The sequence below is a fragment of the Melopsittacus undulatus genome, chromosome 5, assembly GCF_012275295.1.
Source record: "Melopsittacus undulatus isolate bMelUnd1 chromosome 5, bMelUnd1.mat.Z, whole genome shotgun sequence".
Taxonomy (NCBI): domain Eukaryota; kingdom Metazoa; phylum Chordata; class Aves; order Psittaciformes; family Psittaculidae; genus Melopsittacus; species Melopsittacus undulatus.
The window spans coordinates 46,319,770-46,346,500 of record NC_047531.1 but is presented as its reverse complement, the minus strand read 5'-3'; the positions used below and the strand labels follow the sequence as shown (position 1 = coordinate 46,346,500).

At 54.0% G+C, this 26,731-nt stretch overlaps 2 protein-coding genes across 2 annotated transcripts; one reads left to right on the top strand and one right to left on the bottom strand.

The window, feature by feature from the left end:
• Positions 1 to 1,016: 1,016 nt before the first annotated feature.
• Positions 1,017 to 8,622, top strand: CDC42EP1 (CDC42 effector protein 1). Its single transcript, XM_034063245.1, has 3 exons — positions 1,017 to 1,302; positions 4,440 to 5,286; positions 6,291 to 8,622. Exons 2-3 carry the CDS (start codon positions 4,851 to 4,853, stop codon positions 7,073 to 7,075), a joined length of 1,221 nt encoding a protein of 406 aa, XP_033919136.1. The 5' UTR covers positions 1,017 to 1,302; positions 4,440 to 4,850; the 3' UTR covers positions 7,076 to 8,622.
• A 1,339-nt stretch (positions 8,623 to 9,961) lies between these two features.
• LGALS2 (galectin 2) lies at positions 9,962 to 24,819 on the bottom strand. Its single transcript, XM_031050204.1, has 6 exons — positions 24,714 to 24,819; positions 24,413 to 24,459; positions 23,434 to 23,469; positions 12,423 to 12,505; positions 11,983 to 12,142; positions 9,962 to 10,108 (listed from the first exon to the last, which is right to left on the bottom strand). The coding sequence occupies exons 1-6, from the start codon at positions 24,817 to 24,819 to the stop codon at positions 9,962 to 9,964; spliced, it is 579 nt and encodes a 192-aa protein (XP_030906064.1).
• Between the last annotated feature and the right edge of the window lie 1,912 nt (positions 24,820 to 26,731).

Below are 26,731 nucleotides of genomic sequence, written 5' to 3'. Positions count from 1 at the left end.
AGCCAGGCCCTGCTTAACCCTAACAAGTCTTGTCTTGCCCTTGCCAGCACAGACACCTCCCTTCTCTTCCACAGGGCCCTAAATGGGTGCTTGTGCCTGGCCAAGGGCTCCCAAGAAGAGCCATGGAGGCCATGAGGGTCACCAATGGCACTGGTGATGCTGTGCCCACCAGCAGGTTGCCCCTCATTAGCACTGATACAGTCTTCTGCCCTGTTACCACCAAGGAACAAAGCAACAAAGCATGGTGCCAGATGGATGTGGTGTCCCATGTGTGGGCAGAACCTCCCCCGGTGCCACCAAAGAGCACCTCCCTGAACTTACCCCAGTGCCACCCCCTTACCCCAGTCTGACACACTGCCAGTGGAATGATGCTTGTCCTGAGCCCGTTATGAATGCCCAAATGGCCCACGCAGCATTCAGGAAGCCTGTTACCCTGCTAAACTCAACCCAATGCTACCCACGGGTCCTGGTATGCCCACCCACCCCCAGAGAGTCACAGAATGGTTTGGGTTGGAAAGACCTTAAGATCATCCAGTTCCTTTGTCCAGCCAGACCTTGAACACTGCCAGGGATGGGGCACCTACCACTACTCTGGAGAACCCATTCCAGTGCCTCACCACCCTCACAGTAAAGAATTTCTTAACCTTATATCTAACCTGAACTTCCCCTGTTTAAGTCTGAACCCATACCCCATTCCTGGCTGCCAGTACAACACCACAGGCACTAGGACTTCCCATCCAACATGGGATGGGATGACCCTATGCAATACCCACACCCAGGGGGCAAACTCCTTTCCTTTGCTCCCTGGCCAGGGTCCCCTAACCAGCTTATAGCCAGCAATCTGGGCTCCCCCCTTCCCCCAGATCCACTGAAGCGGGTGCATCAGGAGGCCGGGATGCCGGAGGACAGGAAATGGCCGTGGGGAAGTGGGGATGAGCGGGGGGGGCGCAGAGGAGTTCCTGAAGTTTTCTGTCCTGGATAGTTGGAATAAATCTCATTTTCTCTGGTCTCCTGCCGAGGCGAGGATTGGCTCAGCAGTGCTGCTGCCCGCCCTCCTCCTTCCCACGTCCCCTCCCCGCCAGCTTCGCTCCCTCTCTCCGGTGGCACTGGGGCGTCAGCCTGGGAGAGCCAAGCCTTGGGGGGACAGCCGTGGGAAAAGGGAGGGGGGCATGCCTCCCCTTTGTGCCCCCCTCCGCTCCGGGATGCGGCAGCAGTAACCCTCGGAGCAAGTGAGGGGCCAGCGGGAAGCGTCTCCCACCTTTTCGTCCAGAGAGGAAAAATAATAACCCTGGTTTGGAAGAGGTAAATCCTGGAAGTTTTGATTCCTCAGTTTGTAGAGTTGGAGGGTGGAAAAGGGGTGTCTGAGACAGAAGGAAAAGCGTGGAGGGGGTGGTGGGAGAAGGGCAAAGCGGGATGGGTGGCAAAGCGACGGGGATGGGAAAGATGGCAAAAGAGAAAGGGAGAAGGCAGGAATGCAACAGGAAACTGGGAGGAAGGAAAGCGGGAGTGAGGAGAGGGGAGACAGGAGGTGGGGGGGACAAGGAGAGAAAGGGGGGGAAGTGGGGCCCCGTCACAGAGGACACTGCTTTCCACTCCTTGCTCCGAATACCCCTCGGAGCCCTTGTTGGCGCCTCAATTTTGGGGGCTTGGGGGAAGAAAGGGAGCACTTTGGGACAAGGGATAGAGAGAGGATGGCTGGAAACTGCCTGCCTATGGAGCGCTGGCTCCGTGTCCCAGTGTGTCTGCTTGGAAAACACTCTTGTTACACAGGGAGATGTAACTATATATATATATATACATAGCAGCCGGCAGCACAGGAGTCGGACTGAGCCTTGACTGCCTACTGCCCGGCACTGCTCCAGGGGAGCTGGAAGAGGCCCAGCCTGGCTAACTGAGCTCTTTTTCCCCTTCTCCAAAAGCCTGTCCCTGCTGGCTTTCCCCATCCCAGAGCAGTGACCCAATGGGGGAGCTGCTGCCTCCCTCCCTGCAGGGAAAGGGTGGATTGTCAGCACTCAGGAAGGCTGGGAAAGCCTTCCTGGCCGCCTACAGCCATTTCCACTCCCTCTTCCCCCTATTGAGACCACCCCAAACTTCTCCTCGCTCTCTTTTGGAGTATTTCCCCTTGGGGGGGGGGGGGGGGGGGGGGGGGGGGGAGGTAAGGAAAGGAGGAGGGATGAGGCTGCTTTCAGCAGCTCCAGCCAACTAGACATCTGGATTATTTCCCCCTCCCCTTCCTGGTTTCCGCTCTTCCCAGCAAGCAGAACAGCTCTGGCCATTCCTGGCTAGTGGAAAACCAGTGGTAACCAGCTGAACTCGGGGGGAAACTGGGGGAGGCCAGGCTGGGAGGAGGAGATGCCGGTGGTTGGTCTTTGAGGGTAGGGGGCTTCCCGGAGGAGGTGAGCAGGGATCCATGGAGAGGATGCTGGGGAAGGGGGGGTCAGGATGAGCTGGAAGCAATGTCCGGACTGACGGGTGGCCAGGCAGCAGGGTCTCTTGCACAGTGGAGGAAAGGAGAGCATACGGGTTGCCCTTTGCCCATAGAATCACGAGTCTGCTTGGGCACAGGGGAGTGCTCACAGGGGCACAGCAGGCAGGGAGATGCACAGTGGGCAGAGGGAAGGAGGAGAAAGGGGAGACTGGAAGGAGGAAAAGCCTGCCAGAAACCTGCCATCCAGGTAGGGTTGGGCACCAGCTCCCTCCCTCCTCTCCCAGCGCCTGCTGCTGCCAACAGGCAGGGAGAGCCAGGGGTGCTGGTGTGCGTCCTGTGGTGGCCAAGGGACAAGGAAGGAGAAACTCTCCTCCTGCCAGCTTCCTGCTCAGCAGTTCTCCAGGCAGGGAGCAAGGGGATGCTCTCCTCCTGCATCCCGCTATCCCTCACCTCCCTGCGATACCAACGTCAGTTCCATGCAGGGCAGGTCTCCTGTGTAGGGGACCTGGGATGGGCTGGGGGAGTATGTCCTGTAGAGTAACCCTGCACCCACTTTGGGTTTCTCAGGGGCTTCAATGTGCAGAGGGAAAGTGAAACTCAAGAGCTACAACTTGCATAATACTGAGTGTTCCTGGGGGATCCAAAATGACAGGTCAAAAGCAGGGTTGCATCTCTCTCCCTATGGTGCTGAGATGCCCGTTGTGCTGCAGGGACCTCCCCAGTGGTTTCCTTGCACTCATCACCCAGTGGCTATGGGTGAGCTTCTGCCAGAGGGAGGAAATTGCTCCTGGGTCATGCTCCCACCCCAAGCCTGCCGTGTGCCTGCCCTGTCCCAGCCAAGATGCAGCACTGCCTGACCTCCGTGAGCAGGAGCTGCATGAGCCAAGGAGCTGGGGCCAACCTGCCACTGTCCCCACTGCCACCCCGGGTGGCAGCCAATGGTGCTGGAGCTGCCAGGGGAGGTTTGTTTTCCCTTCCCCAGGCATTAACCCCTGGCAGATAAGAGGGGCCCCGGGTAAGCAAACAGGGCCAGGGCAAGGCAAAAACATGTGCAGCCAGCCAGGAAAGCAGCTTCATGCTCAGGGCTCCCCCTTGCCAGAGGCTCTGCCACCCTGGCATCGCCTGAGTGCTCCGAGGTGACACAGGGATAGGAAGGGGAGGCAGGCAAAGCAAAGCATGGATGGGGGTACTCACACAGGGATGGAGTGATGCAAGGCTCCTGCCTCACCTCTTGCCATGCTGCCCTCCACGGCTGGTCCTGCTGAAAGGACCCAGCTCCATCCTGTTCTCCAGGCCCCTAAGTGGGGACTGAGCACAGGAAGGGCCCTTTCCCGAGGAGGGCATCCGGACCACTGATGCTCTGAGGTGTCCCCGGTCCCGAATCCTCTCCTTTCCCCATCTTGCCACACACAGCAATGGGGGATCTGCTGATCTGAGTGTCCTCCTTGCTGACTGAGGACATAATCTCTCTGCCATCATATGCCTGGCTGCTACTTCCCAGTACCTCTTGGCCTAACCTGAGTGCAGGGACTCATCTCCCCTTCCCTCCCAACCTCAGTCCATCACCTCCCTTGCCCTGCCTCAGTTTCCCCTGCCTGCAGAGTAGCTGCCCTCCCTCCTCCCTGCTGCTCCAACGTGCTCCAGCACCCGAGGGCCTAGCCAGGGTTCAACAAACAAACCAATATACAAATAGTGCATTTCCCTCCCCACACCCCTCCTCCCTGAGAAGCAGGCGGTCCCCAGGCCTCACCCTCTGCCCAAGGGCTCATCTGAATAGCAAAAAGAAGGGAGAGGTTTCTTACCCTGGGAGCCTGGGCCCTGGGAGGAGATGCTGCCTGGGAGGGAAATCCTCAGCCTATGTCGCAGCATGGGTCCGGCAAAGCTGCTTTGCAGGGTAGGGAAACTGAGGCACAGCAAGAGAGGTCAGAGAAGCCAGTCCTGGTGTGCAGCTGAGGTGGTTGGGAAGATCCTCTCCCAGCTCTTCACCGTTCATCCCTCTTGTCTTGCCTAGGTGGCCACCGACGCTGAGGCTCTTGCCCACCCCAAGCCCCGGCCCCCGCTGCCCCATCTGTGACCTGCTCCTCTTACCCGACAGCAGCAGCCCAGTGGATTAACCCCTAAGCCTGCAGCCAGACACAGCCTCCGCACTGCCTGGGGTGACCCCAGACACCCACTGGGGACCCCTCCGCCTGCTACCCGCTGCGGGTGGCTTCTTGAGCACAACATAGAGCAGGGAAGCAGGGAAACAGGAGCCCTTCCTATCTGCGGAAAGCCAAGGTGACGTGAGCCATCCCACCCGGAACACCGGAGCAGGAGCAATGGGGAGGCCAGGGATGTGACAGGCCACCCCAGTGCTGGAAATCCAGCAGGGGCCGGTTTTGGAGGTGCTTGAGAAAGACAAGGGAAAGACGAGGGGTTCATCATGAGCTTGGGGAAGCTGCCGGTGCTCAGCTGGGTGTCAGGCTCCCATGGGAAGCGGCGGCTGAAGTCGGAGCTGACACCGGACATGATCAGCCCGCCGCTGGGGGACTTTCGGCATACCATGCACGTGGGGCGCGGCGGGGACGTCTTCGGGGACACCTCCTTCCTCAGCAACCACGGTGGAGCCGACACCGCCAAAGCCAACAACTTCTTTGCGCGGACGCTGCGGCACGTCCGCCGGACACCGCTGCGGAGCCGCGGGAGCCAGGCATCGCCGGCACCCCCAGCTGTCTCACCCATCATCAAGAATGCCATCTCACTGCCACAGCTCAACGAGGGCACGTACGACGGCGGCAGCAGCAGCAGCCGGGGCTTGACCAGCAAGTTCTCCTTCAAAAGTGCCTCCAACAGCTTCTCCAAGACGCACCAGACCTACGGTGAGTGAAGCGCGGGGCAGAGGCTGGTGCCCAGGCACAGTGTGTCCTCTGCAGCCCTTCTCCATCGCTCCATGCCTCAGTTACCCCACTGAGGGACTTCAGCCTCTCAGCAGAGACAGGACATTTAGGAGTCCCCAGTCCTGATAAATCCATGCAAGGAGACAACCTATCCTTGCTTTCAATCGCAGTCCTTGCTCCTGCCCTTGGCGGGTCTCCCCCAAAGTGGGATATGGATGGTTTCTCCTCTCACACAGCCGGCAGCCCATGTAGAGTCGCTGTAAGGGGATGCCCTCCATCTCCCCAGCCCTACACCTTCTCTATGAGCAGCCTCCCCAGGAGGGTGTTGGGGCAGTGGGGCAATGCCCATACCAAGGTTGCAAGGTCAAGGGGACCGATGGCACAGCCTTCCCTACCTCCACACACAGATGCTCTATCCCTGCCCTTAGCTGTGCAACCTCCCCCACCTCCATGTGCTCCTGAAGGGACTTCATCCCCTCCTTCCCCATTGTGCCACATCCCTCCGTGCTGGTGGGGGTCCAGGATGGACCTTTGGGAAGGACGGGATGGGACAGCAGGGTAGCTGTTCTGTGGCCTCACAGCACTGGGCTATGGCACCCCTTTTTCCCAGAGAGGGAGGTCTGGAACAGAGGATCTATGGGAGGTGGGATCTGGGGTCCTGCAGTACCGGGGGGAGGGCGGGGGGGTGGGATACAGCTGGGCTCATAGAGAAAGGCAAGCTGAGGCAATGCTGCCATCTCCTGGTCCCACCTGCCTGGCTCAGCCCACACCAGCATCCTCCGAAGCCCAGAGCCCACCTGGAGACCCTCTGCTATAACTGGGGGCTTTGGAGATGTCCACATAGACACCGGCTTGTCCTTTAGAGGCCAGCACCAACGATGGGAGCATGCCATTTCCATGTCAGTGTCCTTGTCCCCCGCAGAGGTAAGGCAAGCTTCCTCCCACCTCGCCATCCTGACTCACCAGCCATCCTTTCTGCACCGCAGGGCTGGAGTCCGGGTTTTGCACCATCCCTCGCGTCCCTCGCTTGGAAAAGGCCCAAGAGAGCTCCTTCCCCGGGGAAACAGAGCTGACACGGTCAGACTCCCTGCTCTCCTTCCGTCTGGACCTGGGGCCCTCACTTATGAGCGAGCTCCTCCAGGTCATGAGCTTCTCTGAAACCAATGGGAGCCAACTGGGGGAGAACGGCACAGGTCTCCTGTGCAGTGAGGGGACCAGGGATGGTGCCCCTCCAGCACTGGGAGAGGACAAGGCAATGTCCAGCTTCTGGGACCGCTCTGGGCAGAACAGCCTGTCACGGGCCAGCTCACTGCCGGGACTGTCAGTCCGTGCCAATGGAGAGGCACACGCCATCGAGGGCACCGGAGAGGACCCTGCCTGGGCCTCAGGGCTGGGGACATCACCCAGAGGGAGCCCATGGCAGGGCCATTGGAATGACTGCACCATTGAGGCAGGAGAGTTTGACCGGGCAACACAGGTCCTGGCACATCACCATGGTGGGACCAGCACCCCACGGAGCTCAGAGAAGAGTGAGGGTCCCCGGCAGGCCCGGACGCAGACCCTATGGGAGAGCCCCAGCAGCAGCTTGTGGCGGTCACAAGTGACAGGGCAGAGCCGATCCCCTGAGACCACCTGGAACCAAGGAAATGAGGAGGAGGAGGAAGAGGCCACGTTCTCCAGCCTGCAGGAGGGGTACGCTGGTGCCCAGGGGAGGCGCAGCAAGTCCTTCGAGTATGCCGATGAGGAGGAGGACGATGAAGTCAAGGTGTGAACTGCCATCACGGCCCCCATCGGAAGCACTGGTGCTCGGGTCTTTGCCCTCCTCCCTGTCCCTCACCTGCAGGCACCAGCATCACCAGCAGACCCAGTGGGCAACCTCCTTGCCAAGCTGGGGACACTGGGGAGACTGGAAGGGGGCAGGAGGAGAGCCCACCTCCTGAGAGGCTCCCTGGAGCTGGACCTGGCTGCTGCAGGGAGCTGATGGGGGCTGTACATTGCAGCACCAGGCACTGTGGCCCTCAGACTGCCATTAGACACCAAAGGGACATTCCAATGTGCCAAAGAAACCCCAAGCCACTTCTTACCCCATCCAGTTCCCTCTAGCCCCCTCTCTCACATCCCTCAGCCTGCCCCTGCCAGCATGTCTGGGGATGTGCTCCATTCCCCCACCAAAGCCTCCAACTGCCCTCTCACTCTGCGCTGGCACCAGTGCCCTTGCAGAGATAGTCCCACCAATAGCTCTGGCACATAGGGGACAGGGGTCTCCCCAGCTCCAACTGGTGCAAGACCTTCTATATAGCACATCTGTCTACCAGGGGAGGTCAGCTGGGGGCTCAAGGCTAACCCCACAGAGCTGAGCTTTCTCTTTTTCCCTCCCCTCCCACCAATAAAGCTGTGAGCTCAGTGTTCAGAAGGTGAGAGCACTCACAGAGGTAACCAAAAGGGTCTTTCCACTTGCTTCCTGCTGCTGAGCATCATTTAGGACAGCTCCTTTTCTGACCTTCACCTCCCTGCAGCAGAAAGGGGAGAAACGTCTTGTCTGGCTCGAGGCAGAGGCCAGGTTGTCAGGTCACCACATTCTGTAGTTCAGGCCCTAAAAACCCATTCCATTCCCCCCACCTCAGAACAAGGAGACTCCCACTCTGCAGCCGCTCAGTCTGTGCCATCCTCACTTCCTGTTTCCCATTCCCTACACATACATCCCTCTTTCCAGGGTGGCCCTTCCAGGGGTATGCATGAAGGATGGCTAATGGCTAATGCCACTTGCAAAGCAACGTGGCCGCCCTGGAACAAGCTGCCCCCCACGCTGCCCCAGTGCAAACTGGCCCACACAGAAGTGCCTTTGTGCCGTGGCATGGAGCTGAGATTCTCGGGGGCTGAGGTCACTGGAGGGACCCTCACAGGACACCCCTTGTTCTCAGGGACAGGAGGGGGGGAGATGCTGGGCCATGGCGCAAGGCTCATCCACTGCTCCTGGCAGGGAGCTCTGCAGGGCAACACAGAGCTCTGGTGTGCACGTGTGTTCTATGTGGAAGTGCCATTTGCAGTCTGGCCACCGAGGCTACGGGCAAGCCAGGGCAGGCAGCAGCTTAAAGGAGTCCCCAGCTCTGGCCATAGCACGCAGCAGCATCAGCTGTATCACTGCTGATGAGAGCCCTGCACACTGTGGCTCTCAGGATGAGTTCCCCCCACCCTCTGCTTCCCAGACCATAACACAAGCCCCAGACCAAAGACCTGTATCTGTGGAATATTCTTTCTGCCTCCACTCTGTATCCCATGCACTTATTATTGTCCTTATTAAAACACTTTTGATACTAACTTCTCCTCTGGTGCCTCCCCTCAACTGCAGCAACCTTATCTTCCTTGCTAAGTCTGATGGTGTCCTGGCCACAAAATCCCATCCTCTCTGCTCTCAACAGGATTTGCCAGCACCTGTGGGATCCCTGGATTACTAGCCTGGTACTTTGCCACCCACCGTGGCTATCACACAAAGCAACTTCCTATCCACCTAGCCCCACATGGCATGCAGGAGGCTGCAAAGCTTCCTCTCCAGCCCGGCGATAGTTCATTTGCAGCCTGAAGCAGATCAGTACGCTTCCCAAAGCTGGCTTGGCTACAGCACTTCCAGCCTGTCAAACATCCTGATGCACTCAGGCAGCAGCAAGTCCCACGGGCTGGGCAGCAAGAAGTGGAGAGGGAGGGCAGGGGCACTGTCACATTGTCTTGGACCAGGCTATCTGTAAGATGCTTCTCTACTCTGCTGGCCTCCCATTCTGCCTGAAGTGTCCCCATGTTTCCCGTCACACATTGGTCTCATTTAAGGCTGGTGAGACACTTCACTAACTGGAGCAGCAGTGTGTGGTAACCAACACTAATTGCCTGTAGTCCAGTGCAAGGGACACAGATTGGGAGATGCTGAGCTGCATAGCCCAGACCAAACCCTGTCCTCTCTCCCCACTCCCTTCCCCTGCCTCACTATCTCTGGATAGGGTTCCATGGGGAAACATCAGAGTACTAGGTAACCTGGCTGGAATGTGCCAGCAGATAAGTGAGGTGAGATAAAGGGGAAAGTTGGAGAAGACAATTCCTTATCAATAGCAGGAATGCTGGTTCAAGGGCACACCTGCGCTGCCTTCACCGTGCCACCTCTTCACATGGTACCGCTCCTGGGGGAGGGCAAAGCACCTGTTCCTCCTGCCCAGAGGAACCTGTTAAACCCATGCCCTGAGGTTCCTAAACCCAACATTTACCTAGGTGCTTTTATGGCACCAAATGCCACATGGAATGCCCCATCTCTCACTTTTCTACCTCTTCCTCCCTCCCTCCCTCCCAAAAACTCAGGTGCATGAAGAAATGGTGCATTGTGAAGAGATTGCACAACCATTCCCTAAGCAATAACATAGAGTCTTCCTCTTCCTGAATACCACCTATAAACTGCTTTGCCCTACCTACTATCCCTTCAATCCCACATCCTGGGCTGCCCTGGAAAAGCACCTGGCATTATCTGGGAGCTGTTTCCAACCAACAAGGAAAAAACTTGGGCTATGTTGATGTCTCGCACAGAGCCACAGAGCCGGGGATGTCACAGAAGCAAAAGCACTGGAGCAAGCAGTCTCCCAGTGCTTGGGTTTTTATTAAAGCCAGGAAGCTGCACCCATCAGTCCAGCTTGAAGGAGACAACCCTGAAGCCTCCCTTGACACTCATGTAGCTGATCTTGCTGTAGCTGTGCCGGTTGGGGAACTCCACTGCATGCCCGTCTGGCAGTCTCACTTGGAATTTGTCTTCCAGCATTTCAATAACGATCTGGGAGAAGGAAGGGGAGGAAGGGCAGCAACGGGAGACAAGGGGGAGATTAGAAGCTGAGCATCCAGGCAATAGGCCTCATTGTTACAGAGTTAGACCTGGTTCCCATAGCCTTAAACAAGGTGTAGGAGCTTGAGCTGAGGAGGATGCAGGAAATGAGCAGTTAACATCAAGGGTCTGAGCTGGTATCTAGAATATGACCTGGGGACAGAATCTATCCTGGGCTGTTTCAGCTACTCAGACTGTAAGCTCAGAGCAGTTGAATGCAAGTGTATCTTTATACACCATATGGCTTAGATCTGCTCTGAACAGGGCAGAATAAACCTAACACCCCAGTGCCCTCAGCAGCTCACCGGGCCCAGAAAAGGGAGTTTCACTGATAAATACACAAGCAGACAGGGTGAGAACAAACCACTGATCATTGCAAATTGATGAGGCCAATGGCTGTGGCCAGTGGTATGAGGTTCAACAAGGCAAAGTGCCAGGTCCTGCACTTGGGCCACAACAACCCCATGTAATGCTCCAGGCTTGGGGAAGAGTGGCTGGAAAGCTGCCATGGAAAAGGGCCTGGGAGTGCTTATTCATGGAGCTGAACATGAGCAGCTTGTGCCCAAGTGGCCAAGAAGGCCAACAGCATCCTGGGCTGTACCAGCAATAGTGTGGCAGCAGGGCCAGGGCAGTGATTGTTCCCCTGTACTGGGCACTGGTGAGGCTGCACCTCAAATCCTGCGTTCAGTTCTGGGCCCCTCACTGTAACAGAGACATAGAGGTGTTGAAGCAGGTCGAGAGAAGAGCAGCAAAGCTGGTGAAGGGTCTGGAGCACAGGTGTGATGGGGAACAGCTGAGGGAACTGGGGGGGTTTAGTCTGGAACAGAGAAGGCTCAGGGGGGACTTTATCACTCTCTACAACTGCCTGAAAGGAGAATGGAAAAAGGTGGGGGTCAGTTTCTTCTCCCAAGTAACAAGTGATAGGACAAGAAGAAATAGCCTCAAACTGCACCAGGGGAGGTTTAGACTGGATTTCTTAGGAACAATAGGAACAACAGGAACAATCTCTTTAGGGTGCTCAGGCATTGAAACAGGCTGCCCAGGGAAGGAATCATTGTCCCTGGAAGTGTTCACAAACCATGTAGATGAGGCCCTCAGTGACATGGTTTAATGCTGGACTTGGCAGTCCTGGGGTAAAGGCTGATGATATTAAAGGTCTTTTCCAACCTAGTTGATCCTATGATTCTAGAGGGGTTGTTCCCCAAAGCTGTTACTTTGACACTCCTTCCCCAAGAGCCAACCATGACTGAGGAAAAAAGCTTCCTCTGCACAGCAATAGGAATAGGACTGCTTCTAAATGCAGCATTGTTCATGTTTGGAGACATCAGATGAGGTAAGACAGCAAATGGGACAGCATCCCAGCAGGAGGAGAGAGCACAAATTGGTAGCATGGATGCAGAAGTAAAAGAGCTGAGGGAGAAGTTTTTGAACATTGCTCCAAATTCTGGAGCCTGAAGCTGCACAGGACAGAATCAGGGAGAGAAATAAAGTGGAGAGCAGCAAGATGCTGCTTCTTGGAGACCCTCTTCACAACTTCATACATGCCCCTGGTGCACGCACCTGCTGAGCAAGTACAGGGGCCAGGAAGCACATACAAAGCCTGAGACGCACAGGGCTCACATTAAGTTCTCAAAGGAAGCATTAGGGTTTTAAAGGAGGAGTAGAAATGGCAATTAGGACCAAAATTCCAGAGAATGAAGGGCTGTTGGGAGGGAGCAGGAGACATCGAGTGCAACTGGGAGCTCCAGGGTGAGGGAATCTACTAACCAGGGGCTTCCCCCACTACACAGCCCCCCCATAACTCCATGCCAATACAGGTCCCTCACTTTGATAGTGGAGCCCCTGGAGAAACAGAGGTGGTCATCACGATGCTCTGTCTCCCAGGCATTGGAGCACTTGGAGTTGCAGACGATGACAGACTCATTGAACCGGGGATTGAAGTGAAATGCCAGATCGGAGGACTTGCAGCCGAGATTGATGCTGAAGCTGTGGGAGAACAGGAGGAAAGTCAGCCACATAGGCAGGACAAGGTCTTGCAAGACCCGAGATCCAACACATGGCTCTGCACTCAATTCCTCCATCAGCGCTGCAGGTGCTTAATGCCTCCTGTTTGTTCATTCTGCTCAGGAACTGGAGGAGTTTGAACAGTGGTGGCTTAGGGGCTCCTCTAACACTGAGTTTCTTGTACCTGGCAACCTTGGAAAACCACCTCCCTCTACAGCCCACCTTGAGTCCTAGCAAATCGAGGTAGTTTCTTAGTACTTACTTATCAGTATCATCGGATATCTTGCCCTTGATCTTCAGGCTGTGCCCAGTCTTCAAACCCAGGTTGAAGATTTCAAATTTTTCCTAAGGTAGAGACAAACAATTGTCTTCAGGGCTCCTTCAGCTATTCCTCCCCTGCCACTGCAAGTGAGAGGGTGCTGCTAGGAGAAGGTGTCCCAGCCAGGAGAACATCTGCTCTTAGCTGATGCTCTTCCTGTGGCCAAAACCCCTCCATGTGGAGGACTTGCATGGGCTTCTTAGTGATGAAAGAGTGAGCTGAGAGAAGCCAGCAAGCAAGGAAAGACATCAGAGAGAGAGAGGAGATGAAAACAGACTTGTCTTCAGCAGAAGGAGAGCATGAACACAGAGGTACAAAGCGGACTGAAGCAGAGGGGCACAACCCAGCGTTTCACAGGCAGCATCACCTGCTGCCCAAGAAATAACATGCAAGTGGTGATAGCAGAGGTGGCTGTGGCTTGCTGATCCCTCGCTCAGCCCTGCTGAGCTGGGGACCCTGGGTGACAGAGGACAGGAGCAGCAGCCCTTACAGACATCCTCCTCAGAGAGCAGAGTAACCAGGTAGGGAGCCACCAGCAGTTTAGCTCAAAAATGCTTCACACTGAGGACCTTAGACCATCCCTAGACTTCCTTATGGCTTACACATTAACAGCACCCCTGCCTCTGCAAGGCCCCACCAATTACTATTAAGCCACTAGACTTTGATCCAAAGAAATAGTTTCCCTATGTATACTTCCTGTTGTTAGGGACTTTAGGAGATTAAACCAATTCCAAGCCTCTTCGGTGGGCTCCCAGTGGAGGGACCACCACACACAGACCTTAGGGGTCTTAGTCCAGCCAATGCATAGGACAAGCTTCTTTCCAGTTGGCCATGGAGGTTTAACCATTATATTCACTGCTTTTCTGTGTGTAACAGCTCGGCCAATAGCAGCATCCCAGATCCTTCCTTTTGTGGCAGGGGGCAGCCCCCAAAACCAACACCAGCATGCCAAAACTGTTCAACCATCCCTCCCACAGTGCTCCAATCCACTCAGAGGAGAGAGCAGCCAACACATCACCTCTAGATGACATGAGTTATGGACAGTCCTCTGCTGGAGTGACATGAGTGGCACCCCAGCTCCTTCTCTTCTCATGGCTCTAGACTCAGCCCCAGCTGTGTGGATTGCACTGGCAATATGCGGGAGCTCTCTGCAACCTCCCATTCAAGCTCCACTGTGACCCAGTTCTTTTGGCATGAGGAGCCATGCACATCAGGTTCAATAGCACCATCCTCCCCAACCCTGAGACATGAGAAGGTTGTCCTCACAGGGGAGCATCACACCTGCAGTCTGCTTCCCAGGTAAGAGCTGTCATACACAGTGACCCAGGTTGGGCTGAACCAACGGGTGGTGTTTTGCTGGACTCCAGAAGTCAGTGGGAAAATGAGACAGAGGAGGAGGCCAAGACCCAGCAGACCAGCAGCCCCCCATCCTCCTCTCAAGCCCTGCAGAGTGCAGTTGAGTGCAGTCATGCTGCTGCTGCACAGCCAGCTGGGAGACAGCTTTTGCCCTTCCCCAAAACCTCCTGAAGAGAGCAGAGGTAAGTGCTGATAAGCACTCCTTCCCCGGAGGTGCTTCCTGTTAGCTGGGGTCATAAACCCCAACAGACTGGGGACATCTGTTTGCTGTTGAGGTCACTGAAGCTGCTGGTGAAACCTCCCTGTGCTGAGCATGGAGGCAGTGTTGGGGATGGTGTGTTTTGGCATTGGGTCTGTTTCCCAGCATGCTGCTGTGTCCCATATGCACACAGTTTCATGTCACCCTGCTCCCTGCACCCATCCCAGGGAAAACACAGAGCCCAGAGCTGCCTCTCAAAATATCAGAGTATACCACTGGCTCTTTCCAGCAACTCACATTCCCCTTTGCAGGGGACAAGAGCAGTACAAAGACACTGTTCACATGGTCACCATCAAGGTTAGTTATCTGAACTCACTCTAAGCCATCAAGGAGAAACAGACACTTCCAGGGCTCAAGAGATTACATCCCAAGACAGACCTTAAACTTGGTCCTACATGGCTGGCCAAGGTGACACAGGAATGTTGTAACACAGACAAGACCCAGGTCCCAGGCTAGCAATGCAGAGGAGGCTTCCCACACAGACCAGTCAGAAACATCGCTCTCACAGGGATTTATCCATCTGTCTCACTGGCAGAGCATGAGGCTGCCCAGCATGTGTGCGAGGATAGGGAGAACTGCCTGAGCAGAGTTATGTGCAGAGCTGCAAGTACCACGGATGTGAGAATACGCAGAGATGGAGACAGGCAGGAAAGAGGCACGAGCTGCTCGGAGAGGGGCCGTGAGATTTTATCGAGATAACACTAACCCCCTTCCTACAATGCTCAGCAGGGGCGTTCACCCCCGTTTTATTTGCCACTGGGAACAATAGTGGGAAACTAGACAGCACCTCTGCCAGTGCTGGCGACTTCCTTCATCTGCAGAGCTGAGCCTCTGCGTGGTCAGACACCAGCCCTGTGCAGATGGCCTCCCTCATGCAGGGGTGCGTGCTCTCCACATAGGAAAGGGCTGAGACATTAGGAGCTGCAGAAGAGCTGAAATTCTCCAGTGCAATTGCAGGTGTCAACTGGGATGATGAAAGGAGGGTGAAGGGGGCAGGTTGATACTTCCCTGTAGACACTGCAAAGCAGAAAGCCTGAGGAAACGGTGATATGACAGGAATATAAATCCCAAAGAAAGAGGAAATCCGGCCTAAAGGGCATCTGTAAAGCAGGTGGAGGGTCTGTGCAATGAGGGAAATACAAGCAATGGTTGTGGAAGCTGGCAGCCACTGGTGCAAGGGATCCAGAAACCCTTCATCCCCAGGATAAATGATCTTGTAAAAGGGTACCTGTCTGGGAGCACCTCTCCAAGTCCCACATAGATGTTCATCCTGGCCAGGGGGCAGTGGGCCTGTACTGGTATGAGACACCCATCTTCACACTGCTGGCAGTGGAGGAAGCTTTGCTGCATTCTCAGAACATGCCTTGGGACAGCAGAGACCCAAGAAGCAGTCACTGGCGCAGGGGTGGGGGCCATGCCCAACCCAAAGGCAAGGCGAGCTTCCAACAGAGAGTAGGCAGGCCTGCAATTTTGCATGGAGAAAAACCAGAAAAATCATATTTTAAGGAGGGAAGAGACCAGTGCAACCACATCAGCTTCAGCCAGAAGGGCAGGTCTTCTGCAGAGTGCTTTCACCCCATGAAATGCAGCAGCTCCATTTGCAGAGGCCCCATAAGGTAGGTTTTAGGGTTAAAAGTCCTTCCCAGCCTTTCTGCTCATCTGGGGGAGATTTCAAGGCCACCAGGAGCACCCATGGGGTACCTCCAGATAGCAGCACCTCATGTACCATAGCCTAGAGCTGCCACTTCTACCACAGGGCACCCACACAGACTGAATGCCACCCTCCACAGGAGGCTGCCAAGATCCTCAGCAGCATCACTGCTGGCAGCAGTATTTATTTTGTTTCCTTACTCGGGCAGGAGATAAGCCAGACAGGTATGAAGCCCTGAGGAAAATCACAAGCTTCCCCACTTCCTAGCCAACATAGCCCAACCACCCCAGCTGTGAGAGGTTTCTTGGGGCCTTCTGCAGCATCCACACCAAAATGGTCCACACCATCCCTCACAACAGTGCTATGATGAAGGTCTCCAAACGTCAAACCAAGCTCTGCAGGAAGCAGTGAAAGATCCCTTTAACACCCTCACAGAAGGCTGAGGTTTCAGCACGGCACCAATTAAGACACCAAAGAAGCAGCACCAGAGGAGGACACTGCAGAGGGGAAAAGGCACAAGGCCCCTTTTGCACTCAAAGCACCAGGGAGCCTGTGCTGCAAACCAGGCATAAGCATCCACTCAAGGCAAAGGCAGCGGGAGAGCCCAACCATGCATTCTTTCTCGGGGTAGCAGCTGCTCACTCTGCTATTATTTCCTACTGCTTCATATAATTTGTGCTCCACAGAAAGCTATTGTCCCTTTCCACTGGCTATTTATTTCCTTGAATAGCCTCTGGGGAAGGATTTCAGTGCGGGAGAAAAGAGAAAAACTCCACACAATAAATATTGAACAGTGACCTGATTTAAACTGTGTTCTCTGACCTTATCTGGGCCCTGGCTGAGGTTCCTCCCTGCAGCTGTGATTAAGCCTCGTTTCTGCCTTGGTTTCCCCCTTTTATGAAGCCTAGCGGGGAATGATCCCAGCCTTAGAGGGCTGTGGGGTACATTTCAAGAAGCTGAATCCTGGATTTTCAGGGGCCACGGCTCAGGACACAACCGAGAAGAGGTTTCTACCACATCCTGATGGAGATGATCAGTCCTCCACATAACAGTCCCAGAAATTCCCAGAGAGGTTGGACAGGACTGGTTGCCCCTGTGGTGGAGAGGTGCTGGTTTGCCTCTCAGCAGGTAGTGCTGCAACTTTCACCCAGATGATCCCCAAGCTCTGAAAGTCAGCCAGCTTCCTAACGGAGGAGGATCAAGAGAACATAATGTACTTACTTCAGCCAAGCACTGAGGTAAGCCCAAGACTGGATAAGCAGGTCTGCAGATCTTGAGGGTGTGTACAGGAGAGGATTGTCCAGGAGATACAGGAGAAGCCAAGGCAATGATGAGCACAAGGACACTAGGGCCCGTGAGCACTGATTTCCTGCCTAAGAGGTTAAGCAGGGTGGGATGGCTCCCCTGTGGAAGGCACTGCTGGTCTCTGCATTCAGATCAACTAAAATTAGAAGGAGTAAAGAACTGGAGATAAACCTCCTGCTGCCCCTCATGCCCCAGCTCTCTGACAGTGCATAATCCAGATCCCCTCTGGGAAGTATGGAAGCAGCATTCATGCTCTGAACCTGGCAGCAAGGGATTAGAGGCCACCAGCATCCAGTAGGCTGGACACCAGCATTACTCCCCTTAAGCTGTAGGGTCCAAGTTTTCTTTCTTAGGATGTGGGGAATAAGTAGGAAGGATAATGCTAGCTGAACAGAGAAACTGTGGGAAAGAAACCCAACACAGTCTTTCAGAACTAGGGGCAGGAGTGAAGGAGGGAACCTGCACCAAGCAGTGGGATGAGGGTAGCCTCAGGCTCACTCCATCCCCCCCCCCCCCCCATGAGAAAGGCAGTGGTGCCACAGCAATTGACATCTCCTATCTTCATGGGGAGCTCAAACACACTCTGGTGGATGATTTCCATCCCCATGGCCAAGTTATGTCCTTATACCTTTGCAGAGGACATCTCTCTTGGGCAGCTCTAGAAGTCTGTGGCAACAGTAGTATAAGTCATGCATGGGGAAGAGAGGAAGGTGGTTCCTATGCAAGGAAGCTGGCTCATGAGGCATCTAGGGCCGTTTCATTAACCCAAGCAACAGCTTATAGGTGCCTATCTTGCCAGAGGGGCAGAAGAACAAACTGAACCAGAAGAGGATAGGGAAGGGAGGTCAGAGGAGTGATTGCATGCCACCCAGTTCATTTCCAGCCTTCATTTCTCTGATTCTTTCCCTTGTGGGGGCATGCCAGGAATGTGGGTTGTGGGAAAGGCTTTCAAAAACACGCCTAGAGATAAAAACGCACTTGTGTTGAAAGCCTCCCTACTGACAAGGAGAAGATGCATAGAAGGCTCACATCTTCCCTTCCTCCTAAACTTTTGTAATCTCCCAGCTTTACCCAGACTTGCTGGGTGAGCTATTATTAGCTTAGTAGGAAAAGGATCTTCCAAAGAGCCCTCCACAAAGGATCAGTTTCATGAGGTTTTATGTTCCACTTGCATCTTGCATCAGAAGATTATTATCTCCAAAAGCTTTATCTTACCATTAAGGAAGATGGCAGCCCCCTCATCTTGCACACCATTGGGGAAATTGAGGCACAGACACCAAAGTTCACATGCAAAACAATTCCTCCTGTTTGATTTTCATCTTAAAACTTCCATGGCCAGATTTTAAAAGTAATTATAAATAATGAAATAAATCTAGCTTTGCAAACCCGTGCAAGATGGTAAAAGGAAGCTGTACTCCCCTGGCTAATGCAGCTAGAGTATCAGAGATGCTGATCTCTCACCACACCACCTCATATCAGTAGGAGATACTGAGGCATTCAGTGCCTAAAAAAAACATTAGCCCTTGGGTGGGTGCAATTAAGTCTGAGGCATTCAATTGAACTGACAGCAGTGGAAGCCAGGGAACTTCCGAGATGCCCCAAGCCCAATCCCCCTGACTTCAAGGGGACCATTTCCCACAACATAGACAGCGTGAGGCCAGCTGGCTGGAACCCAAATAAGCTGAAAAGAAACACAGCATTGCGCCATACACAAAAGCTCCATGGGGACCTCCCTCCATCGAGCTCAGAGCAGGCATCCCGATTCCATCCCACAGGGCACGCAGCAAGAGTGACTGACTGCCACGTCCCTGCACACAGCACTCCATCCGCACAGGGGGAACGGTGCTGGCACTGCATGACCCACTCTGAGTGTGTTTCTCACAGGCTCCAGCCTGAGCCCAGGCAGGTTGGACAACTCTAAGGACTTGCAGGAATCCTGCAGATGAGCAGAATCCATCTGAGTCACACGCAGGAGGCGCGATGCCAAGGGTGGCTCATCCACTGGAAATAAAAAAGAGAAAGAAATGCTAAAGGAGAAATAGCAAGTTTTGAAAAGCCACAAGAATTAACAGCTCATGGGCTGGAAAAAAGGGGAGCGAAAATCAAAAGGGTCTGTTCTTCCATGCTCACGTCACTAAAGCCAAGTACTCCTCATCCCCATTGGCAAGCAGTACCCACCTCACCACACATCAGCTTTTGGAGGGTCCACAGGGGTGACCCACCCTGGATCTAAGGCTATGGCTGAGGTCTGCAGAGGAAGGGGTTGTCAAGTCAAAACTATCTGTTGCTCAAAAATCAGCCTGAACAAACTCCCTTTGATGGCCCTGCAAAATGAAACAGTAAAAACCAAACCAGATGGAGATGAGAAAGAAGAGATGCCAAGAAAAAGGGAATCCAAATCCCAAAATGACTGACTCGGTGCGGGAAATGGGCATCTAAAGAGGAAACTGCAGGCATCTGAAGGAGACCTAAGAAAAGACCAGGCCCACACAACTGACTCTCCCTGTTCCTCTCCTCCCCCTTTCCAGGGGGAAGGGCACCAAAAACACATGAACCTATGGACCTTCAGAACGAGCCACAGGGAAAGGAGCCTGAGCTGCCACAGGAGCTCCAAGGACAAGCAGAGTAGGTCCCAACTCTCATCAGCATGAGTGCTGAATTACTTTTTCCCTAATTCCCGGGGAGGAGCTACAGCCACAGCCTTGTGGAGAGCTGGCACCACGTGAAGGAGCTTTTGAAGCCAGCACCTGAGCCTGCTGGGTCATCAACTGCCCGGAGATGCTTCATCTCCACAAGGTACTGCAGGGAGCTGCTTTGCATTGCTGGGACACCTCATCTCCCTTCCCAGCACTATACTGGACACTAAGGGACACATCATGTATTTAAGGACACCCTCTTTTGCTGGCCAGTCGCCTATGGGCATCCTGTCCTTACTCTGGACAGCTCCTGTGAGCCTCTACTTCTGTGAGCTTCTACTCCTGTTTCTGACCCATGCCACATATTGAGTAGTACATAAGCCCTCACTCAACCACAGTGGCTGTTTATTTTGCATTCCCAGCAGTCATGCTAGGCTGTTTGTTCTCTCTCTGGCTATTTCCCTTCCCTCCAGTTTGTGCTTCTTCCTGCTGTCCCTATTTCCCCACCACCAGCAACACACCGAGGCCAGAACCTGTCTGTGTCTCTGGCTGCCCCAGGTTTCTCCATAGTCCTCCTTCTGCACGTCCCCCAGCAATGAAGCAGACACCCAGCTCTAACTGCAGTCAGATCCCTGGATGGAGAATGCTTGCTCCTGAGAGGGGAAAAGGGTATTACAGACTAAATGCTTTGAACGCAGCTCACACCAGACAAATCTTATCATATCCCAGGCTGAATAGCCCCAAACACGTGTCCATTCTCAATGACAGACAGACTTGCCAAGCCAGGAGATCTGATAAGAACAATGTGACCGGGTGGCTGCAACTGCCAGGCAAGTTCCCATCTGCAAGCAAATAGCTTATCTCTTCTGTCAAGATGGGACACGCATCAATGTCTGCTTCACAACAGCAGGGAAATGCTAGTGGAGACCTGCTCTCTGGTCCTGAACATGCACGTAGCACTCCTTACAACACCGTCCCTCAGGAACACCTCTATTACTCACTCAGTCTCATTAGGAAAGGGGTGGGAATCCTTCCTGAACAGCTCCAGCACAGAAGCAGTTCCCCAGGGACCCAGCTCAGGATGAGCTGAAGAATGCTTAGCACCAGCTTTGGACATCAGCAAGTGGCTGGCTGCTGCAGGAGCAACACAGCAGCTAGAGGAAGCTGGAGGGAAGAGGTCTCATAGCCCACCCTGGCCAGTTGCAACCCTGCTTTTAGCCCCATCATCTCCCAGCACGCACTCTCCTCCTGAAATCCAGCGGGAGCGCAGCTAAGGGGACATGAGCTGCTCAAGATGCAAAGGTTCCCTCTGCAAGGAAGAAGGTGAAAAGAGAAGCAGCCTCTGCTGGAAGCATCTCCTTCTGCAAATGAGGGATGGCAGAAAGAGGATATGCTTCCAGCAGAGGTAACGTGCAAGATGCAACATGGTTGCAGCAAGACCTAGAGAGTGGACACTGCCTTCAAAATGCACACTGGGCTGAGGGGAACAACAGTGTGCAGCCCCCCCCCAGAGTTGTGGACCTGAGCCTCCTCCTCACTGGAGGACTTGTCTCAGCAGCACATTAAATGGAGATACATGAGCTCTGCCCCTGTTCTGCTCCACAAGTGAGTTCCCAAACCTGATGTAATTTGGGGTGGTGGGGGAAACAGGCCACAGGCTGCAGAATCGTGTGTTCTGTGGGCAATATAGTGGGCTCCTTGTTCTGCCTGCCCAAGGCAGAAGAGCCAGAGGTGCAAATTCAGCATGCCTGTGCACCCAGTCCAGTCTGATTCCCTGCATCCAGGAGCTGGCCCCCACAGCCCCATGACCTCATGTGCTTGGGCAACATTTCCTCATAGCATCTCCCTCACCCCACCAGGCAGGAGGTCAGATGTGGTCAGTGATACATAGCATGGTGTGTAGAACACTGAGTCACAACCCTGTTTCAGCTATTGCTAGCCAACAGTGTTTCCCAGTTTCAGTCTGGAGCACACACTCCCACCCCACACACTCATAACCTGTTGAGTGACATTTCCGCATCTTTGGAGAGAGGAAAAAATGGAAAATGAAGGGGTAAATATGCAGGCTGCAGGGGACTGCACTTCAACAGGCTGCCTTCAGAGGGACCTGGCCTTACAGAGTGTAGCTGTTTCAGTCTCTGCCCCAGAAGCAAGGACCAAGGTACTGCGCCCATCTATGGCAGTGTTCAAGGCCAGGTTGGACAGGACCTTCTGCAACCTGGTCTAGTGGAAAGTGTCCCTGCCCACAGCAGGGGGAGTTAGAACCAGATGATCTTAAGGTCCCTTCCAATCCAAAACATTCTGTGATTCTATAGGGTTAAACACTTAGTGACACCAAAGCTCTGCTGGGAATAGTCCCCAGCCCACCCTGGCCCCCAGCTGTGCCTGGGTGCTGCAGCACTGATAGCTAAAACAGCTCTAACCCGTGCCAGGGAAGGTGCTAACAACCACACTGCACGAGACATCAGCCCATAGCAGCACTCAGGCCTGGCCCTGCTCCTGTTGCATTTACCAAGACAGATGAAGCCAGAGGGACCAGAAAGCTGCCTACGAAAGGCCAGGTCCATCCTCAGCAAATCTGTACACATAGACTCTGTGTCTCCCTCCTCCAGCTCCTTCTCGATCACAGTTTTCTTTCTGTTCCTAACCCCACGTCTGCCGTGCCCCAGCACTGGGTTCACTCCGCTCTGCTGCTCCTTGCTGGGGCTGAAGCTCATTGTGCTGCCAAGCATATGCTTGAGCAGCCAGGCTGGAGGGGAATGCTGCCAGACTGCCTCCTCCCGCCATTCCACAGCCCAGGCTTAAGCCAGCACTGAAGTTTCCTATAGGGAACCTGAGGTAGCTGCAGCCAAAGCGGGATCACTGTCAATGGGGGATTTTCAAGCCCAGGCCAAAACCCATCTCTTGAAGCTCCCCAGCTGCCAAGCGTGAGCCAGCTGCACAGCAGAGCACGTGCATCCTCTGCCGGGGCACCCCGCAGCGGGAATGCCTCCTCCCTGTGCCGTGCTGTAAAAGAGAGGCTGCACACGGCTGTGCCTGAGCTCCCTCAGCATCCCTGGCAAACGTCACACTTCATTGTCGCCGCAATGCAGGCATTTATTCATCATCCAAGCTCGGGGATTTGCTCCAGGATGCCTGGTCTTGTGTTGCCAATCTCTGCTCAGATCATGCTTGGATGCCCATGAAAAATGCCTTTGCAAGAGGATTTTTCTCCTCCCTCCTGCTGTTCTTTAGAGCTAAACTGTAACTTGGCAAAATCCTGCCTCTTAAACCATTTTTCCCCCCAATACTTGTGCTTTCTAATGACACCTCTTCCATCTGCTAGTGATAACACAGCAAGAACGGGTGAATCTGTTCACATTTTCAAGTGCCCCTCTTGACACCTGAATCCCAAGTGCACTCTATCAGCAGCGGATCGTTTCCCGTGTGGAGCTGATCTCATCACAGTGCTGTGAATGACTTCATCCAGGCTCCCCCTTGCGGGCTCTGGGCCTTCGATGCTCACTTCAGCCCCATAAACTGAAGCAGTTCCTGGAGGTCTTCCTCTCCCTGGTCTGGTTTTGGCTCACCCAGATACATAATCTGTAAGTCCCCAAGCCATGGCTATGACTAGGGCTTCTGTCCTGTCAGTTTTCTTCCATCTTTGCCTGCTGCCAGTGCTGTTCCTCAGCAGCAACAGCATTCCCATGTTTTCAGAGCATGTCCTGGACTCTCATGGGAAGAAGCTACTGGCAACAGCAAACCCACCTGAGCCTTCCTCAGGGATTCCAAGGGACTGCTACTCTGCACCAGTCAGGAGGGCACTGCTGCCTGCTCAGTCAAGGGATCAAGACAGTGCCCAGACTGGAAGTGGAGCTTGAACACGAGGAAGAAGCACAGCTCACCTCTAACTCTGGTATTTGCCCCTCTCACTTGTTTGTCTCGTTGAGCCAGTTGCTCTAATGACAGAATCAACATGGAAAGGAAATTTTGTATACAGAGGTCAGGGCAATTCCCTGAAGGAAGCTACTGCAATTATCCCCACTCTAATGACCAGGGAAACGGAGGCAGCGAGAAGAGCTTGTGCATTTCCTCGAGTCTTGCTCCGAGACATGCTTAATTGCAGAGATGTAGCCAGCAAGTTTTCTGATCCCTTATCCAGCATCCTGTTTCCTCATTCTGCCCCTGTAGTTTAGAAGGATGCTTTTGATCACCAGGGACAGGTCTTCCTACAGCAAAAAGGGAAACACTGAAAGAACTGGAATGGAGCAATCCTGGTGGATGACTGCATACCACAAGAAAGTGCTGCATATGAAAGGGAAGGAGACATTTCCTATTAGATTAAAGGAACTCAAACCTGCTCTCTCCCTCTAGAGAAGTATGCAACCCTATACTTGCCTCTCTAATTGCAACCCTCCGCTGGGAAAGGTGCTTAGAAGTATTGCAAAAGGAAGGAGATTAGCCAAGGTCAGGGAATAGCATGGCTGCAAATCCAGGGGATTGCGTAAGGGGTGCATGGTCCGAGGTGATGTCAGAGGTGCTGCCAGCCCTGTTCCAACAGAAAGCAGCAAAGGTAAAACTGAGCCCAAACCCCAGGAACTGGCTGCTGCAGTCAGCCAGAGCAGGGAGACAAGAAAAGGGAACAGAAGACTGCAGTACTGAGCTTCAGGAAAGTGAAAAGTCTCCGGCGCAGAACGCCTTGCCAAGGCAAGAGGAACGCCACAGGGGAAAGGGAACCTCACGTCACCGGCCAGAGCTGACGACCCGGCAGGAAGCGCACCAAAGCTCTCGCTGCTGCACAGAAGCACATCTGAAAAACATCGCAGGGCTCACATAAACACACAAGACAGAGAAACCAAACAAACTCTGGGACAGGGCGAGGGCGACAGCGCCGTTCTGGCTGCCTGAAGGCGACCTGGTGGGCGGAAAACCCCTGTCCCAGGCCAGCCAGCCGCGCCTGCGGGGCCGCCTGCCCTTCCCGACCGAGCGGCACCGTGTCTTTTTTACGGTTCACCTCGAGACATCAAGGCTGCAGCCGCTGAGCCCACGTCGGTCAGGCAGGAGCTCTCCTGCCTGCTGCTGCCCTCTGCGGGACAGCCTTCTGCAGGACCTGGCCGACGTGGGATCCAGCACCAGCTGCCCTTCCACCAGCATGCCTAGTACCCATGCCTCTCCAATCACTTTCCTCTGCAACTGGCTACGAGCTAATTATAGCTGTAGTACTTTCATTCGGTGAGGTGTTAATTACAACACGAGTGTCTCGCTCTATCCAAACCTAGTGTGGGATTCCAGCTGTCAGTAAAAAAGAAATCGAGGGACAGGAGTCCCAGACTCGTTTGGGCTGGAAGGGACCCTAAAGCTCACCCAGTTCCAACCCCCTGCCATGGGCAGGGACACCTTTCACCAGACCAGGTTGCTCCAAGCCCTGTCCAACCTGCCCTTGAACACTGCCAGGGATGGGGCAGCCACAGCTTCTCTGGGCAACCTGTGCCAGGGCCTCAGCACCCTCACAGGGAAGAACCTCTTCCTAATGTCTGATCTAAATCTACCCTCTGTCAGTTTAAATCCGTTCCCCCTTGCTCCTGTCCCTACCTGCCCTAGTAAAAAGTCTCCATATTTCCTGTTGGCCCCTTTAGGCACTGGACGCTGCTCTAAGGTTTCCCTGAAGCCTTCTCTTGTCCAGGCTGAACAAGCCCAGCTCTCTCAGGCTGTCTCAACAGCAGGGGTGTTCCAGCCCTCAGAGCATCTCTATTGCCTCCTCTGGACTGCTCCAGCAGACCCATATCGCTCTTGGGTTGGGGGCCCCAGAGGAGACAGGTTTCTCCTCACATGTCACCCACCCACTCTTACAGGGAGCAAAATTCAGACTTGGGTCTCTTTTTACTGCACTTAATTTCTTCATTATATGGAAAGCAAATGTAACTAAAGTGGAAAGAGACTCTTGAATCTATAAGAACTAAAAGCAAAGTTTGAAAGGCCACTGCTGACACAACTGTTAAGCATGAGTTCATTTGCCATTGTTTGCAACTAGCTGAAAAGAGGTGCAGCCTTTCATTCCCCTCAGCCTTTCTAACCACACGGTGTTGCCAAAGAGAGGCAAACAAACAACCTTGAGACTCAGACAGACCGAAACCTGCGCAAAAGGGGGCGGTGAAACACCAGACTGCAAAACCACTCCTTCAGAGGCACCGCTTTGTGGGCTCCAGAGAAGATGCATGCCTGCTGCACACAGCATACGTGATCTAGAAGAGCAGTATCTAGGCCTCGGTCTCCTAAAGATGACTTAAGGATTCTCGGGAAAATCAAAGAGGTAGTAGTGACAAGCAAGGCTGACTCATAAAATAACCCATGTAAAACGTGCCTGAGCACAGGAAAGGGAAGGATGTGACCATTTTCTATGGAAGGTGCTTAAAAAAGGCTTTGTGATGCAAGTCAGTAACAGCTAAAAAAAGAACTACAGTCAAGCGCCAGAAAGTACTTCTTAATGGCCAAAAATTCCGCCTCCAAACAATGGCTATCCATAAGGAAAAGACATTAGGCGTGACCTCAGGGCAGCTCCCTCGGCTGCCATCTGCGGGATTAGCACTGTAAATGAGTAACTCCACACAGGACCCCTCTGACTCAGACGTCTGTCTTCTGGCTTAGATGCTTTAACGCTGAATAGGCTGTATCACACTCTTATCGTGCTCTTATCGCGGAGGCTCCGGCAGGGCAAGCTCTGGAGCACCGATGCCCACGTGATGCACCGAGGACTCTGCAAACAGGAGGGCTGTGGTCCCCGAACGTCTTTGAATTGGCCCCTTTTCACCAGTGTTACTGAGAAAGAAGAAAAGCAAACAACAAAAGCAATAACCCGTCACAGGGAGAAGGTGCTCAGACACTGTTCCTTCCAACACCACTGGAGCATGGAGAAAACCAGAGGTATTAAATGTCACACTTAGGGCTGGCCTGGGTTACCAGAGCCGCAAGAGAGAAAGAAGCACAGGAGGTTTGCATTGGAAGAGACCTTAAAGCTCATCCAGTTCCAACCCCCTGCCATGGGCAAGGACACCTTCCACCAGACCAG

Excerpts from the sequence above, each read along its gene's own strand:
- LGALS2 (XM_031050204.1), bottom strand. The coding sequence starts at position 24,819 with ATGCTGGTGGAAGGGCAGCTGGTGCTGGATCCCACGTCGGCCAGGTCC. Across the intron at positions 24,460-24,713 it reads AGAGCTCCTGCCTGACCGAC|CAGCGAGAGCTTTGGTGCGC; the intron begins GTGGGCTCAGCG and ends GCTTCTGTGCAG. Across the intron at positions 23,470-24,412 it reads CGGGTCGTCAGCTCTGGCCG|AGTAGCAGTCCCTTGGAATC; the intron begins GTGACGTGAGGT and ends TGACTGGTGCAG.
- CDC42EP1 (XM_034063245.1), top strand. The coding sequence starts at position 4,851 with ATGAGCTTGGGGAAGCTGCCGGTGCTCAGCTGGGTGTCAGGCTCCCAT. Across the intron at positions 5,287-6,290 it reads CAAGACGCACCAGACCTACG|GGCTGGAGTCCGGGTTTTGC; the intron begins GTGAGTGAAGCG and ends TCTGCACCGCAG.